The following is a 15,142-nucleotide window of genomic DNA, read 5'->3' on the forward strand; positions in this document are numbered from 1 at the left end:
TTCTTGCCTAAACATCATAGCTTATTCAAGGAAATATAAGAGACTACAGATGCTGGAACCTGGAGCAACAAACACAAAGTGCTGGAGGAGCTTAGTGGGTCGAACAGATCCGTGGAAAGAAATGGAGTCATAATTTCGGGACAAGATCCCACATCTTGAGATGTGGGTCGTAGCACTCAAACCGCTGCAATCTCCAAAGTACGAGCAACAAAAAGCAAATATGAGTACTTATGAAGGCTGCCGGCCCAAAACTCGACTCTTTATTCCTTTCCATAGACCTGCCTGATGTGCGGAGTGCCTCCAGCATGTTGCGTGTATTACTCTGGATTTCCAGCATCAACAGAATCTCTTCTGTTTATATTTTGAAAGCCCCCAGGTTTCCCCCTCAGTGCGATGGGCAACTTGTTTTATCTGACTCTGGGAGAAGCCCGGGCAGCCCCACTAACCGCGGCTCCTGAAGTCTACTCTCCACCTCAGCATCCAGGTACCAAGCAAAATGGCAGCCGCAACACCGTTCCCGCACGGGAGGCTCGACAACCAGTCACCATGGATACCACCGACCGGGCGAAATATCGCGATATCTATTGTCATCAGCCAACGGTCCTGCCCACTTCCTCCAGGCCTCCCCCCCCCCACCTCCCTCCCTCCCTCCTTCCTTCCTTCCCTCCCTCCCTCCTTCAGCCACCAACACAAATCTGTCCGCCGGTGAGTGCACGCGCAGCCGCCCGCCACCGGATCACTTGAGTGATTAGCGAACGAAGATGTCCGAAGCAGTATTGGTGCTGGAGTGAGGTGTCAACAAACCAAGGGGGAGGTGGGCCAGCGTCTCCTCTTCGTCCAACTCGAGTTCGGGAGGTGATCGGCAGCCCGGGTGCAGACAGGAGACATAAATGGGTGAGTGAGAGGGAAAGCTGGAGCGGCGTACCGGCCGGAGCAAAACGACGAGCCTGGGCTGGGTGCCTGCGGTCTCCCACTTCCATCCCCACCCCGTCCTGCCAGCGCGTGCATTCGCGCGCCCCCGCCTGACACGTTTGCAGCGGTGAGAGCACCGCAGCTCTAACCCATCTGCATCCTCCCTGTGCCCAACCCTGGCCACTTTTAATGGGTATTGCTGCACAACGAGCCCTGACCGTTCACTTCATCCCTGATCACTGTTTAAGCCTGGGGTTCACTCCAAACCAGTGCACTGACACGGCGTGGGTCTATCTCCAGAGTCGTACCATTAAAGAGGGCGGAATTTTGAGATAGTTAAAAGCTTTGCAGCTTTGCCCGTAACTGCTAAGTACAATGGAGCGTTTGCACAGCTGAGAAACTCATCTCCTGTTCGAACGCATTTTGCATGACATCTGCAATGATTTTTATAAAAATATCATCTGTGCGATGCTGTACAGTAACTCGAATTTTGCAACCTTCCCCTCCCTACTCTTTTGTTGCTGATTTATATATTTTTTTCTGCTTTGATAAACAGTTTCCGCTTGCAATCTGGAGGAAGCCTTGTTCTAACTATTGGGCGATGTCTCTGTGCCAAACAGTATTTTGGTCCTAGTACAGCGCAGTGCTCAATAAATTTAATCAGGACTGGTTTAGTGTATTACTCCTATAGTACATAGTCTCAGTTAAATAATTCAAAGGAAGGGATTGCCAGTGATTACAATGATTAATAGATCCACATTTGATATTGTGCAATTGGCACATGTTCTTAACTATAGATCATTTAGTGGATCTAAGTCAGCAGCTTGTAAATTAAATTTGTATTCTTCAAATTTATATGTGTTATCTCAGGTTGACATTCCATCAGTGAGGGCATTTCCTCCTCTTGGATGATGCAACTTTTAGTTAAGATGCTCTATCAAGATCAAGTCTCCCCTTTTAAATGGACACGAGGAGTTGTTCCCATTACTTGAATAATATTTAACCCACAAAATATTTCATTCATAGTAAGGTGTTTCAAAATGTCCAGTGACTGTGTAAGTAATTTGTTACAGGAAGATGGATGAGTCATGGAGAAATATATCAAGGAAACTGGGTCACTGAGTCCATGCCAATTATCAGCCACTAATATTGTATAGCCATTAATCCCATATTTTATTCTCCCCATGTTTTTATCAAGTCCCCTCAAATTATACCACTCACCCACACACGGGGAAATTTACAGTGGCCAAATAACCTACTAACTCACTTGACCTTGGGATCTTTCTTTAAGAATTGTGTACGTTCTCCCCGTGACCGCATGGGTTTTTTCCAGGTGCTCTGATTTTCTCCCACATTCCAAACACATATGGTTAGTGGGGTAAATGGTCATATGATTGTAATTGGGTAGCATAGCCTCATTGGGACGGAAGGGCCTGTTACTGTAAGGTATCTCTAAATAAAAAAAATGTTAAATTAAATCTGGAGGAATCCTGTACCTCTGACACTGTGAGGCGGCGATTCTACCATCGGTACCATTGCGCTGCCCATTATTTATTCAGTTTTGTAGAAAATGGCTTGATTTAATATTGACCAATTCCATAAGACCAATAATTTTTATTCTCTAGCTGTGTGCAAATTAATACACTTTTGTGGCTATACTCAACAACACAGTTACAATCGTTAGCATTCATTACTGTGATTTGGTGAAGATTTTGACATAAATTTTCTAAACTCAGAGGGAGTTAAGTGACACCCAACTTGTCTATCGATATCTTGTGAGAATTTATGTGCTATACTTTTCTATATTGTTAGTTTATGGTATTCCGTAACATTTCCCACTTTGTAGTTTGGATTTTGAGTCAAATCTAAGCTTTGCTGAATTAAAGAAATTTCTTAATTGCAAAGAACAGGATTGCCCACAAATTTATTGAAGGGACATTTCTTGCAAAGGGTTTTTTGACTAGTACCTATTTCTGAAAAACAAACCAAATATTCCTTATTTTTCCGCAGTTGGGGTATAAACAGTGTTGGGATATACAATAGCTGACCATTTTTTTCCCGAAAGCAAAAACTTAAAATATATATTTTAGCTTTTTTTGTGATCAGTTATAGCTCATTAGCAAAATTTATTTCAGTAACTGTTTTTGCCATGACAACCTGGCAAGTATTACTGTGGGCTGTTGAGTAGATTTTACTATGTTTGCTTTTTTTTTATTTAACCATATCACATATTTACACTTTGCTTATGCATTGGTCCTGAACATATTGGTTCCAGTTTTCCTCTGTAGAGCATCTAACTTTTACATGGTGTTAACCACTTTCTCCTGGACAACTATGAGAATGTGCCAACTTGCTTTGCCACTTAGGGTATGATGGATGATATTGGTGTTTAACGGAGAGGTGCACTAGTTATTTTTAAAGGAACCTTTGCAGAGCTTCAGAGTTCAATAGGATTAACCAGTGCAAGGAATTAGAAGGAACTGAGGAGGCTTTTTGAGAAATAGCATGTCTTTATTAACTAAATTGTAAAGGGAGGCTTCAATTTGTGAATTTTTAAGATAATTTATATATGATAAAATTGTTGCTCTATTTCTGGAAGCATGGTGATCAATTTTAATTTACAAAATATGTGATTTAATGCACAATGGAAGCATTTGTAATTTGAATAAGATTAAAATATCCTCAATCTGACATGAAGAAGAAGCTAGAAAAGAACTCGAGAATGGAATTAGGGAAGCCAGAAGGAGACATGAAAAGTCCTTGGCAGGTAGGATTGAAGGCATTCCATATATACATCAAAAGCAAGAAGATAACAAGGGATCAGGTTGGACTACTCTAGGATAAAAGAGAGAATGTGTACTTCGAGGTAGTGTTTGTGGTTGAGGCCCAAAATGAGTATTTTTTTTTTACCAATATTTATCAAGGAGAAGGATGTGGAGGATAGAGAGATCAATGTGGAGCATTCTAATATGCTAGAGCATTTCAAGAGCAAGAAGTAGGTAGTGTTGGTCTCATGAAGAGCATTAAGATGGATAAGTCCCTAGGGCCTGATGGGATTCATCCCAGATTATTGAGAGAGGCAAGAGATGAGATTGCTGAGGCTTTGCCCAATATCTTTGTGTCCTCTCAAGCCATAGTCAAGGTCTTGGAGGACAGGCGAGTAGCTGATGTTGCTCCTTTATACAAGAAGGGAAATAGAGATGATCTGGAAACTATAGACTGGCATGGAAATTAGACTGGCGAGTCTCACATAGGCAGTAGGGGCATTGCTGGAGAGGATTCTTAGGGATAGGATTTATGAGTAATTTGAAAATCATGGCCTAATTAGGGACAGTCAGCACAGCTTTGTGTAGGGCAATTCATGTGTTACTAAGTTGATAGAGTTTTTCGAGGAGGTAATGAATGTGATTGTAAGTGTGGATGTTGTTTTCATGGATTTTAATAAGGTATTTGACAATATCTGTCATGGTGGGCTCCTACAGAATGTTAAGATGTATGAGATCCATGGTTATCTTGTTTGGATTTAGAATTGGCTTGCCATGGAAGACAGAGGGTAGTGGTTGATGGGACATACTGGAGGTCTGTGACTAGTGGTGTTCCAAAGGCATTCGTACCGCAGCAGAAGACCATGAACATATACTCTGTGGCCACTTTATTAGCTACAGGAGGTACCTAATAAGGTGGGTGCTGAGTGTAGATCATTTGCCGATATGCACAGAGAAATGGCAGTTGGAGTTTAACTTGGCTATGTGTGAAGTAGGCTGCATCTGGAATATTTCACACAGTTCTGGTCACCCAATTATAGGAAGGTTTTGGTGAGAGTTAAAAAGAGGTTTACCAGGATGCTCCCTAGATTGGAGGGCATGTGTTATATGGAGAGACTGGCCAAACTTGGGTCTTTTTCTCTCAAACAGCGAAAACTGAGGGGAGATTTGTTGGAGGTTTATAAAGTTATGAGAGGCATAGCTGGAGCAGACTGCTCTATCTTTGCCCAGAGTTGAAGTGTCTAATACCAGAGGGCATGGATTTAAGATGAGAGGGAGTAAATTCGAAGGAGATGTGAAAGGTAGGTTTTTATACGAAGTGTGGTTGGTGCCTGGAATACATTGCCCAAGGTGATGGTGGAGGCAAGTACAAAAGAGGTAGTTAAGAGGTCTCAGGCAGACACGTGGTGAATGAAAAATGGAGGGCTAAGTGGAAGGAAAGGGTTAGTTTGGTCTTCAAGTAGGTTAAAAGATAGGCACCACATTGTGGGCCAAAGGGCCTGCACTGTTCTGTACTGTTCTATGTTGGTGTGTGGGAAAATGTGAAATAACCACTTTGCAAGGAAGAATTAAAAGTCAAATTGTTACTTAAATAGAGCAAGATGACAAAATGTTGAATTTTTAGTTTTGATCACAGCTTGACGAGAACTGAAATAATTGTTGCAGTTGCTCTACCAAGCACACCAAATAATTGAAAGTTTGGGTAGATAGTTCTGGTCTTGTATTCTAGAGTTATCTTAATTTTTGTTTGGTGAGGTTAAATTTAAGTGGAACTAAAAAATACAGTAACAATTATATCAAGCATCACACATCAAAGTTGCTGGTGAACGCAGCAGGCCAGGCAGCATCTCTAGGAAGAGGTACAGTCGACGTTTCAGGCCGAGACCCTTCGTCAGGACTAACTGAAGGAAGGAACTATTATATGTTGTGCAAAAGCAGGATTATATACTCCAAAATTCAAAGTGTCTTTTGAGAAGTTGTATTGCTTATCGAAGGTTCCTGTATCTCTGATTTTGTGAATATTTCTATTTTGCTCTGTTCTTGATTAATCTGGCCTTTTTACTGTATTGCGTTGATCTACAGTGTGCTATCTACTGATGCATCGGGAAAGAAGCTTTAATAGCTATCAGGTTTGCAAAGTCGCAAGCAAACCTCAGAATGCACCACATAAACAGAATGATAAATTACAAGCCAAGAAATAGAGAATTGCCTTTTGAATATTTTTCAGCTGTTTTGTGCATACCAATGTTTGTTTGTATAACTCTATAAATACAGTGCACATTTCTAATTTGTGTTTTATATATACGTGCAAGCAAGGTGACTTTATTTTCTCAACCCTTTGCCTGACACTATTTTCAGAGTAATTTGTGCAAGCTGAAGTGTAAAAGTCAGACATCCAGTGAAATAGCTGCTGAAGAAATAGTACATATCATTCTTTGAATCTTGCAAGGCAAATAGGTTCTAGATGCTTGTGTTTTAATTGTTCCACTGAGGTGCACAACATTTCAGCTGTGTTTCATGCAGAATGAATAAACATTGCATAATGATTGTACTGTACTTTGATGTATAGTACTTTTTAAATAAAATGTAGTTCCATAAACAACACACTGCTACACAGTGCCTGTCTTTTCTCAAGTTCAGATGAACTCTCCTGGTATACACATTTTTAAAAATATAATTGACTATTTAAGCCAGTTCTATGGATTAGATAAAATTATGAGTTTAATACTGAATTGCTTTTAGTTCTGTGACCATGCCCCACTGTTGGAAGGTCTTTTTTTCCATTGTAAAACATCCTTTTAGTTAAAATTACATTTCATTGTTTTGGTTTGACATTTTGGTATGCAACTCTATTCTTGGAGTTTTCGCTCATAACTTTCTGCTTGACAGGCTACTTTATTCCCAGTTTTGCTTTTGGTCAGCCAATATGATATGCCCTTCCTTAAAGTGTATTGCTGTCCCACCAGAACTGGAAAGCAAATCAGTGGTTGCCTGATTGAATGGCTCTTAAAAGTCAAATCATTTTTGAAAATAATTGACAATAAATATGCTGAAAGGAAATTTATTTAAAAACTGAGGTGAGTGCAAAAGTAGTCACAAGGATGTTACTGGAACTGGAGGTCTCGAGTTCTAAAGAGAGGGTGGATAGCTTGGAACATAGCAAGCTGAGTGGTGACCTTATAGAGGTATATAACATCTTGAGAGTCGTAGATAAAGTGGATAGTCAGACTTTTTTTTTCAGTGTAGGGGATTCTAAACCTAGATGAGGGAAAGATTTAAAAGGGATCTGATTTTCACAGGAGGGTGGTGGCTTTATAGAAGGTGCTGACAGAAGAAACTATAAAGCGGGTTCTATCACAATGTTAAAAAAAATATTTAGACAGGTACATGCATATAAAATATTTAGAGGGGTATGGACCAAACAAAAACAAATGGAGCTAGACATCTGAGTTGACGTGGCAACTTGGGCCAAAGGTTCTTCTTTTGCGCTTTATGACTATGGTGGTGACTGTTCATTATCCATGTTTTTTTACCCACAAAGATAACTTGAATTTTTGGCTGACAACCATGTGCTCAGCAGTATTACAACAAGTTTGTATTTTTTTCCCTAAGGATTTTGACACAACTTTATCCCGTGGATTAATTAAAATATTAATAGAATGAGCACACCCTGTACAACCTCCTGTGCAATATATTTACTCTAATTATTGGGAGTGAAAGTTCTATGTACTATATACATAAACAGAAATATGGCAATTGATTTATAATAAGAGTATATTGATGTGCAGCTGTTATTCATGTGTATTCATTATGTAGTAGCTGATAATCAGCAATGCATACAGAAAAGGAATATACATTTTGATGTTATGTTGAATTTTGTTTATTTACATTCTGTTTAGATTGGCTGTAGATATGTAGCTACGTGCTATGCATAACAATTTTTACATAAATCTACTTTGTAGTATTCAAAAGTCCTTGAATTTGACTTATTTTGTTTAATTTGTAGTTGACATTTTTATAAAATGTTAATTTTCTTGACTCTTTATTTGACTTGCAGTTACATTTGTGACCCAGTAATAGAGAAAACCTCTTTGAGGAAGGTTTGATAGTATTGATGTTATACAATATAACTGAGTGTTTATCAGGTGAAGTAACATAATGTATTTTCTTTTTTCTAGTGGAAGCAGTTGTTGAGTTTGCTTATAAAGCTCAGCATGATGATGAGCTGACCATCTCCGTGGGTGATATTGTTACTAACATCAAGAAGGAAGATGGAGGATGGTGGGAGGGTGAACTTAATGGCCGAAGAGGTTTGTTCCCTGACAACTTTGTAAGAGTGAGTACCATAACTCATTTACTATCATTATGAAATGTTTAATGTTAGCACAAGTAGAGCATTTTTTGTACAGAAAGCTTGCATGATTCTTATTTGCAGAAATAAATTGGCATAAAGTATTTCAGCAGATCAATCACAATCTCATGTCAATCTAAATTGTTCACCCCCATGGTAAAGGCTGGTTGCATCTGCTGCACCTTTGCTTCTAATACTTGTTTATTTAACAGACGCATCTACTGTATATGCTTCACTAATTTTTCTTCTTTATTGTGAACATATTATTTGAAAGAATTTTTAAATTTCAAAATTTTCTAAATCTCAACAAGATATATATAATTATTAAGACCAGTTCAGTTAGTAGGTAAATAATGAGTTTGAGTTTTGGTGCCTCTGGGTGGCAGGTTGAAGCAATTAGTGGAGATTTTCAGTAAACTCGCATGGTGTATTTAACTTCTACTTGAGGTGAAGTTTCACTGACACCCTTATTTGAAACTTTCTCCCTTCCAGATTGAAGAAAGTTATTTTTTCTGGCATTCTTAAAATTTTGAAGTGAAAATAGATTTAACTTTCAAAGCAGAAACCTCTATATCTACACTTGTCATCAAGATTGGTTTTGATCCCAAATTTTCAAAGTAGTATTCTTTCAGTACTACACATCCTTAAACTTAAGTTCCTGTGTATATTGCTGACTTGTGCAGAACACTTTGAACACCAAAAGCAACAACAAGCTGCCAACATCTGTACCGCTCAGAAAGGCAGGAAGCTGTGGTAAATTATTGCCTACTGGATTAATTTCAGCTTTATAGAAAAAAGGTTACTGTCATAAGGAATTCACACATTTGCTTTGCAAAGTTTTGTTTCAGTAAGTTGTTGCAAATAGGGTTGTATTATCTTAAATTAGTAAGACAACATTGTGAAATTTAACAGTAGACTTTTAGCATTTTGCAGTTGATATAGAAATAATTTATACATATTGAGTTTAAATAATTTAAAAATTGATTCACCATTGTTTATACACTAAAGAATTGCCTGAGCCATGAAGGCTAGAAGTATCTTGTGTACAATTTTTGGTTTATGCTAAGTAAACTGATTTGAAATTAGGTCGATGATGAAAGTACTGAAGCTGGTTCCAGAGCTACTGTTGCTCATTTTAGGTCACACATTCCCCTGGGTTATAAATACCTGACTTATGGTCACCAATACATATATATTGAGCTTTCATAATATTATTAAATTTAAAGATCTGATGTACGTACTGTGGATTCTGGTTAATTGCAGCACATCAGGGCTAGTACATTTTGGCTCAGTTAACCAGCTTCTCAATTAGCTGAAGTTTCATGGAAATACTTTTAAAAAGGTATAAAAAATACAAACTACCGTTTAACAGATTATGTATTAAAATGAAATACAGAACAAATTAGAACATGACAAATGCAACTACAATACTATAAAACTGTTTACTGTTATTGACAGAAGAATTCATGCAGTGTATTCTGCCATGTTCTTTTGATTGACTGAACCAAATCAGTGCAGACACTTCGTGCAGATAATGGACTGCCTTCATTGCATGCAATTGTGGATTTCAGCATTCCAGTTAACTCCGCAAGCTGTCGATGAGTGGTGTTAGCCAGAGGCCTTTTAATTTGGTCTGGTAGAGTCTTTTTTTTTTTGGCTAGTGTCAAGACTTTTCCTGGCATTTAGGCAAGGGTGTGAAATATTTTGAAGTCAAAATAAAAAACAGAATGATCAAAAATCACTCCTTTTTAATCCTAGTTAATATCTGTTTGTCAACAGTTGCCGGTCCCAATTAAGCAGCATAGTATCCCAAATAAAGGAATGGAATCCTGGCTATTTTCGCGATTCATTTTTGTTCTTTAAGAGTTGTCCCAAATAAGCAGCTGCCCTATTAACTGATTGACCAATTAACTGGAATCCATTGAATATCCATTCGTTCTTACAAACAGCAGAGCTAGTTTTCTCTCTCTCTTCACATGTAGTAGTGGTTATTACTTATCAATTGTGTTTTAACACCGTATATTATAGTGCTGTGGAGTTCTGGTTGCCATATTGATTGATTTTTGTGTACACTCTGACTTATGGACAAAATTAGCTAATTAATGTCTGCAAAAACAGAACCCATTCATTATCCAGGGATTGCCTGTAACTTTTCTTCGACTACCACCAAGTTTTTCAATGTATAGTAATAAGCTATGTGTCTTTTCCCCAACATCTCCTCGCATAGTGGTCAAGAAATGGTAAGAGAGATGTTCAAAATCTGTGCAAACAGCTGCAGATATTTTTAACCTTTCACTGCTTCCATCTGAGCCTCTCACCTGCTTTAACAAGACCACAATGATTCCAGTACCTATGAAAAAGAAGGTAACTTTTCTTAATAGTTGCTACTTGGTAGCTTGGACATCTCCCATCATGAAGTGCTTCAAGAGGTTGGTCATGGCAAACATCAACTCCAGCCTTCTAGGTAACCTCGACTCACTGCAGCTCACTTATCACTGAAGCAGGTCTTTTGTAGGTGCCTCTTATGGAGCATCTAGAAGGTAAAAATGCCCTTTTTTTAAAAAAAAAAAGAAGATACAGCGTGGTAACAGAAAGCCAACTAAGCCACAGCACCCATTTACATCCATTTGACCAATTAACCTATCAACCTGTACACTTCTGGAATGTGGAAGGAAACTAGAGCACTAGAGGAAACCCATGTGGTCATGGGGAGAAAATACAAACTCCTTACAGACAATGGTGAAATTAAACCCATGTTGCTAGTGCTTTTTTAAGATAAAGTTACGCTAACTGCTACACTACCATGCCACCCTGTGTTGGACTGTTGATCATTAACAACACATCTGCATTCAATACTATAATTCCATGCAAACTCATTTCCAACTTTCCTCCTCTAAATCCCACTATTAGGTTTATAATATGATTCCATTAATGGTGTTATCCCTTTATTATTCCTCATATACCCTCAGTAGAGAAGCCCTCCTTTCTGAGCACTGCCGTGACATTTTCACTGATTAGTAATGCCTCGCTTCTCCCTTTAATGCCTCCCCCTTGTCACGTTGAAAACAGTGGAACCTTGCGGAACATTGGGCTGCCAGTTTTGCTGCTCTTGCAACCAAATTTCACTAATGGTTACGATAACATAATTCTACATGCTGATCCCTGCTCTAAGCTTATCTACCTCACCTACAATACTCCTGCATTGAAATGAATGCCACTCAGAACATTTGTCCTACCATGCTCAACCTTTCAGTTCTTGCCTTTGTATATAGGTTTAACATCTGCTTTCCCAGCAATCATTCCACTAGCTGTCCTGGCACTCTGGTTCCCATCCCCCTAGAACAGCACTAGCAGCCTTCCCACAAGGTTAAAGTAGGGCTTGTTTTCTGGAATGTCACGTATTTAACTTGTAACTAGCAAAGCACCATAAAGTGGAAAAAGAATCTGGGATCTTCGTGTCATATTCTGAGTTTTGATATGTGCTTCAATAATTGCTGTTTGTTTGTTAAGACTGTGATAAGACTGTGTTCCAAACAATTTGTCAGGAAGAGGACTCTTAATAGAATTAGTTTTAATTTTGTCTTTCCCACCCTGGCATTGTAGTTGTCTAGAAGAATTAGTTTTTTTTCTTACAAACAAGAGAAAATCTGAACATGCTGGAAATCCAAGCAACACAAAACAAAATGCTGGAGGAACTCAGCAGGCCAGGCAGCATCTATGGAAAAGAGTACAGTTGACGTTTTGGGCCAAGACCCTTCAGCAGGACTGGAGGAATAAAGCTGAGGAATAGATTTAAAAAGTGGTGGGAGGGGAGGGGTGGGATGAAGTAAAGAGCTGGGAAGTTGATTCGTGAAGGAGATACAAGGCTGGAGAAAGGGGAGTCTGTTAGAAGAGGACAGAATGCCATGGAAGAAAGAAAAGGGGAGAGGAGCACCAGAGGGACGTGATAGGCAGGCAAGGAGATAAGGTGAGAGAGGGAAGAGGGGATGGGGAATGGTGAAGGAGGTGGGGGGCAGGGAGGGCATGACTGGAAATTCATGCCATCAGGTTGGAGGCTGCCCAGACGGAATATGAGGTGGTGTTCCTCCAACCTGAGTGTGGCTTCATCTGGAGAGTGGAGGAGGTTGTGGATTGACATATAAGAATGGGAATGGAAAATGGAATTAAAATGGGTGGGCACTGGGAGATCTCACTTTTTCTGGTGGATGGAGCGTAGGTACTTGACAAAGCGGTCTCCCAATCTACGTGGGGTCTCACCAATATACAGGAGGTTACACCGAGAGCACAGGACGTAGTATATGACCCCAACAGACTCACAGGTGAAGTGTTGCCTTACCTGGAAGGACTGTTTGTGGCCCTGAATGATAGTGAGGGAGGAGATGTAGGGGCAAGTGTAGCACTTGTTCCGCTTGCAAAGATAGGTGTCAGGAGGGAGATCAGTGGGGTGGGATGAATGGACAAGGGAGCGATCCCTGTGGAAAACAGTGGGGGGAGGAAAGGATGTGCTTGGTGGTGAGATCCTGTTGGAGATGGCAGAAGTTGTGTAGAATTGTGTGCTGGATGCGGAGGCTAGTGGGATGGTAGGTGAGAGCAAGAGGAACTCTATCCCTAGTAGCGTGGTGGGAGGATGGTTTGAGAGCAGACGTGTGTGAAATGGAAGAGATGTGGTTGAGTGCAGCATTGATGGTGGAGGAAGAGAAACCCCTTTCTTTGAAGAAGGTGGACATCTGCTTCGTTCTGGAATGAAAAGCCTCATCCTGAGAGCAGATGTGGCAGAGACGATTCTTTTCAAGCTGCAGGGCAAGTTCGGAGGTGGGGGGGGGAATTCTTCCCCTCAGAGAAGAAGCCCCCCTTGGCCACACTCATAAATTCAGTAGGATTTACTGAAATACAATTTTCAAAAATTCATGACAGACCTCATCCATGAGAATAAGATACACTATTCCTGTTCCAGATGAAGGTTCACCCAGCTGCCTTGTTATTTGGAGCTGTTATGTTACTGAAAAGTGATGTTCAGGACTTTTTGCTGTTGGGATAGGTATCCTGTTATTTCATGTCTTGAACTTCTGGTGAGGGATAGAAGTTTGTTTATCCATGATGACTTCCATGGGTGCATGTGTTTGTGTATGTGTGTGTACTATTACACTCCAATTGTCACATGGACTGCAAGCACAGGGTCCTGGTTCAAGATAATGGAAGACAGCTTCTGCTGCAAAAGCATTATGACACATGCATGCATGTAAGAGCTCATCACCATGCATGCATGTGTGGATTCACTTTCATTTATCGTTGCATCTGGCTACCTCCCTACTCCTCCTTTCCCTTGACCTCTCTTTTATAGAGATAACATCAACATATCTCTCTGGCTAGTGTGACTTATTTATTACCCATGTCCAGGCTTTAGTTGCCCTCAACACTTTGGTTTTAACATATTTATCCTCATGCTGAAATTTCATTGTGGATTCATCCAATCTGCTCTATTTTTCTTTTGCTTTCACAGCCCTCTGAGAGCTCTGATGTATCCTATAACTAATGGAGGCTGCATTCTCAATGATGTAGAGATTATCTGGAAATATCCATAAAGCTTTCTTTAAATTCCTTTTCTCCTCATTTAGAAGCTTTTTAATATCTTTCTTTGACCAAGCTCTATAAATCCCAGCTTCAATTTCAATTTGGTTTATAACAGTGGGTGTCCGTGTTAGGTTGGGGTTTGGCTGCTCCCATCAGTGCTGCCCTCCAGTGTTCATTTGGTGGAAGACAAGCTTGGGTCATGTTTATCTGCAGCTACACAAGCGTGTGATGATCAGACTACTGTGTGCTTATTCTTGCAGAAACATGGCTCCAGGGCAACATCCAATGCAGCATCAATCTACAGGACATGACACTCAAGGTCTTGGGCTATATTATTATACTTGCTATGTATGCCTTGTCCTGTGTGTAACTTTTGGTTCTGTTTTGCACCTTGGCCCTGGAGGAACACTTTCTGTGTTCATGAGTACTCATGTATGGTTGACTGACAATTAAACTTGAACTTGAACTCACTGATGCGGCTTGAGCCACTTTTACAAGTTAAAGGCATTATATAAATACATAAATTAGCCTTGAAACAGAAATAGGCATGGAATTTTAAATGCATCTAGCACACCTTTTAACTGTGATTGCAATCATATTTCTTTTGCGATACTGCCTTAATTTTGAATAGAGGGCCACTTTTAATCATCTTCCTTTTCCATATAACCATATAACAATTACAGCACGGAAACAGGCCATCTCGGCCCTTCTAGTCTGTGTCGAACTCTTACTCTCTCCAAGTCCCACTGACCTGCACTTGGCCCATAACCCTCCATTCATTTCCTGTCCATATATCTATCCAATTTAACTTTAAACGACAACATAGAATCTGCCTCAACCACTTCTGCTGGAAGCTCATTCTACAGAGCTACTACTCTCTGAGTAAAGAAGTTCCCCCTCATGTTACCCCTAAACTTTTGTCCTCTAACTCTCATTCATGTCCTCTTGTTTGAATCTTCCCTACTCTCAATGGAAAAAGCCTAACCTCATCAACTCTATCAATCCCCCTCATAATTTTAAACACCTCTATCAAGTCCCCCTTCAACCTTCTACGCTCCAAAGAATAAAGACCTAACTTGTTCAACCTTTCTCTGTAACTTAGGAGATGAAACCCAGGCAACATTTTAGTAAACCTCCTCTGTACTCACTCAATTTTATTGACATCTTTCCTATAATTCGGTGACCAGAACTGTACACAATACTCCAGATTTGGCCTTACCAATGCCTTACACAATTTCAACATTACATCCCAACTCCTATGCTCTGATTAATTTCTATATCTTTGAGTTTCCCAAACTCTTTTCCTTGTGCAGATTAATTCCCTATCATTTGCAAATCAAGGAATTTTAAATTTGTTAACATACTTCTAACTCTCGCTTCAGATTTGCTCCCGAGTAATTTGTGAAATGAAGGAAATGCTATCTTATCAGCCAGAAGTACATAAGAGGTATAAAGGCATCCGTTAGTCTTGCGAGACCATGAATCTGCGCCTGGAAAGTCTTCACTCTCCAGGGCGCAGGCCTGGGCAAGGTTGTATGGAAGA

At 39.9% G+C, this 15,142-nt stretch overlaps 1 protein-coding gene across 2 annotated transcripts in view; it reads left to right on the forward strand.

Annotated features, from left to right (window-relative positions):
- Positions 1 to 636: 636 nt before the first annotated feature.
- Positions 637 to 15,142, forward strand: part of sh3kbp1 (SH3-domain kinase binding protein 1) — a 267,662-nt gene continuing 253,156 nt past the window's right edge. For both annotated transcript variants that reach the window (XM_063051077.1, XM_063051078.1), the window contains exons 1-2: positions 637 to 894; positions 7,856 to 8,013. In XM_063051077.1, coding sequence (XP_062907147.1) covers positions 891 to 894; positions 7,856 to 8,013 — 162 coding nt within the window. In that variant the 5' untranslated portion in view covers positions 637 to 890. The remainder of the gene's footprint in view (positions 895 to 7,855; positions 8,014 to 15,142) is intronic.

This window comes from Mobula hypostoma, chromosome 6 (genome assembly GCF_963921235.1).
Source record: "Mobula hypostoma chromosome 6, sMobHyp1.1, whole genome shotgun sequence".
Lineage (NCBI taxonomy): Eukaryota > Metazoa > Chordata > Chondrichthyes > Myliobatiformes > Myliobatidae > Mobula > Mobula hypostoma.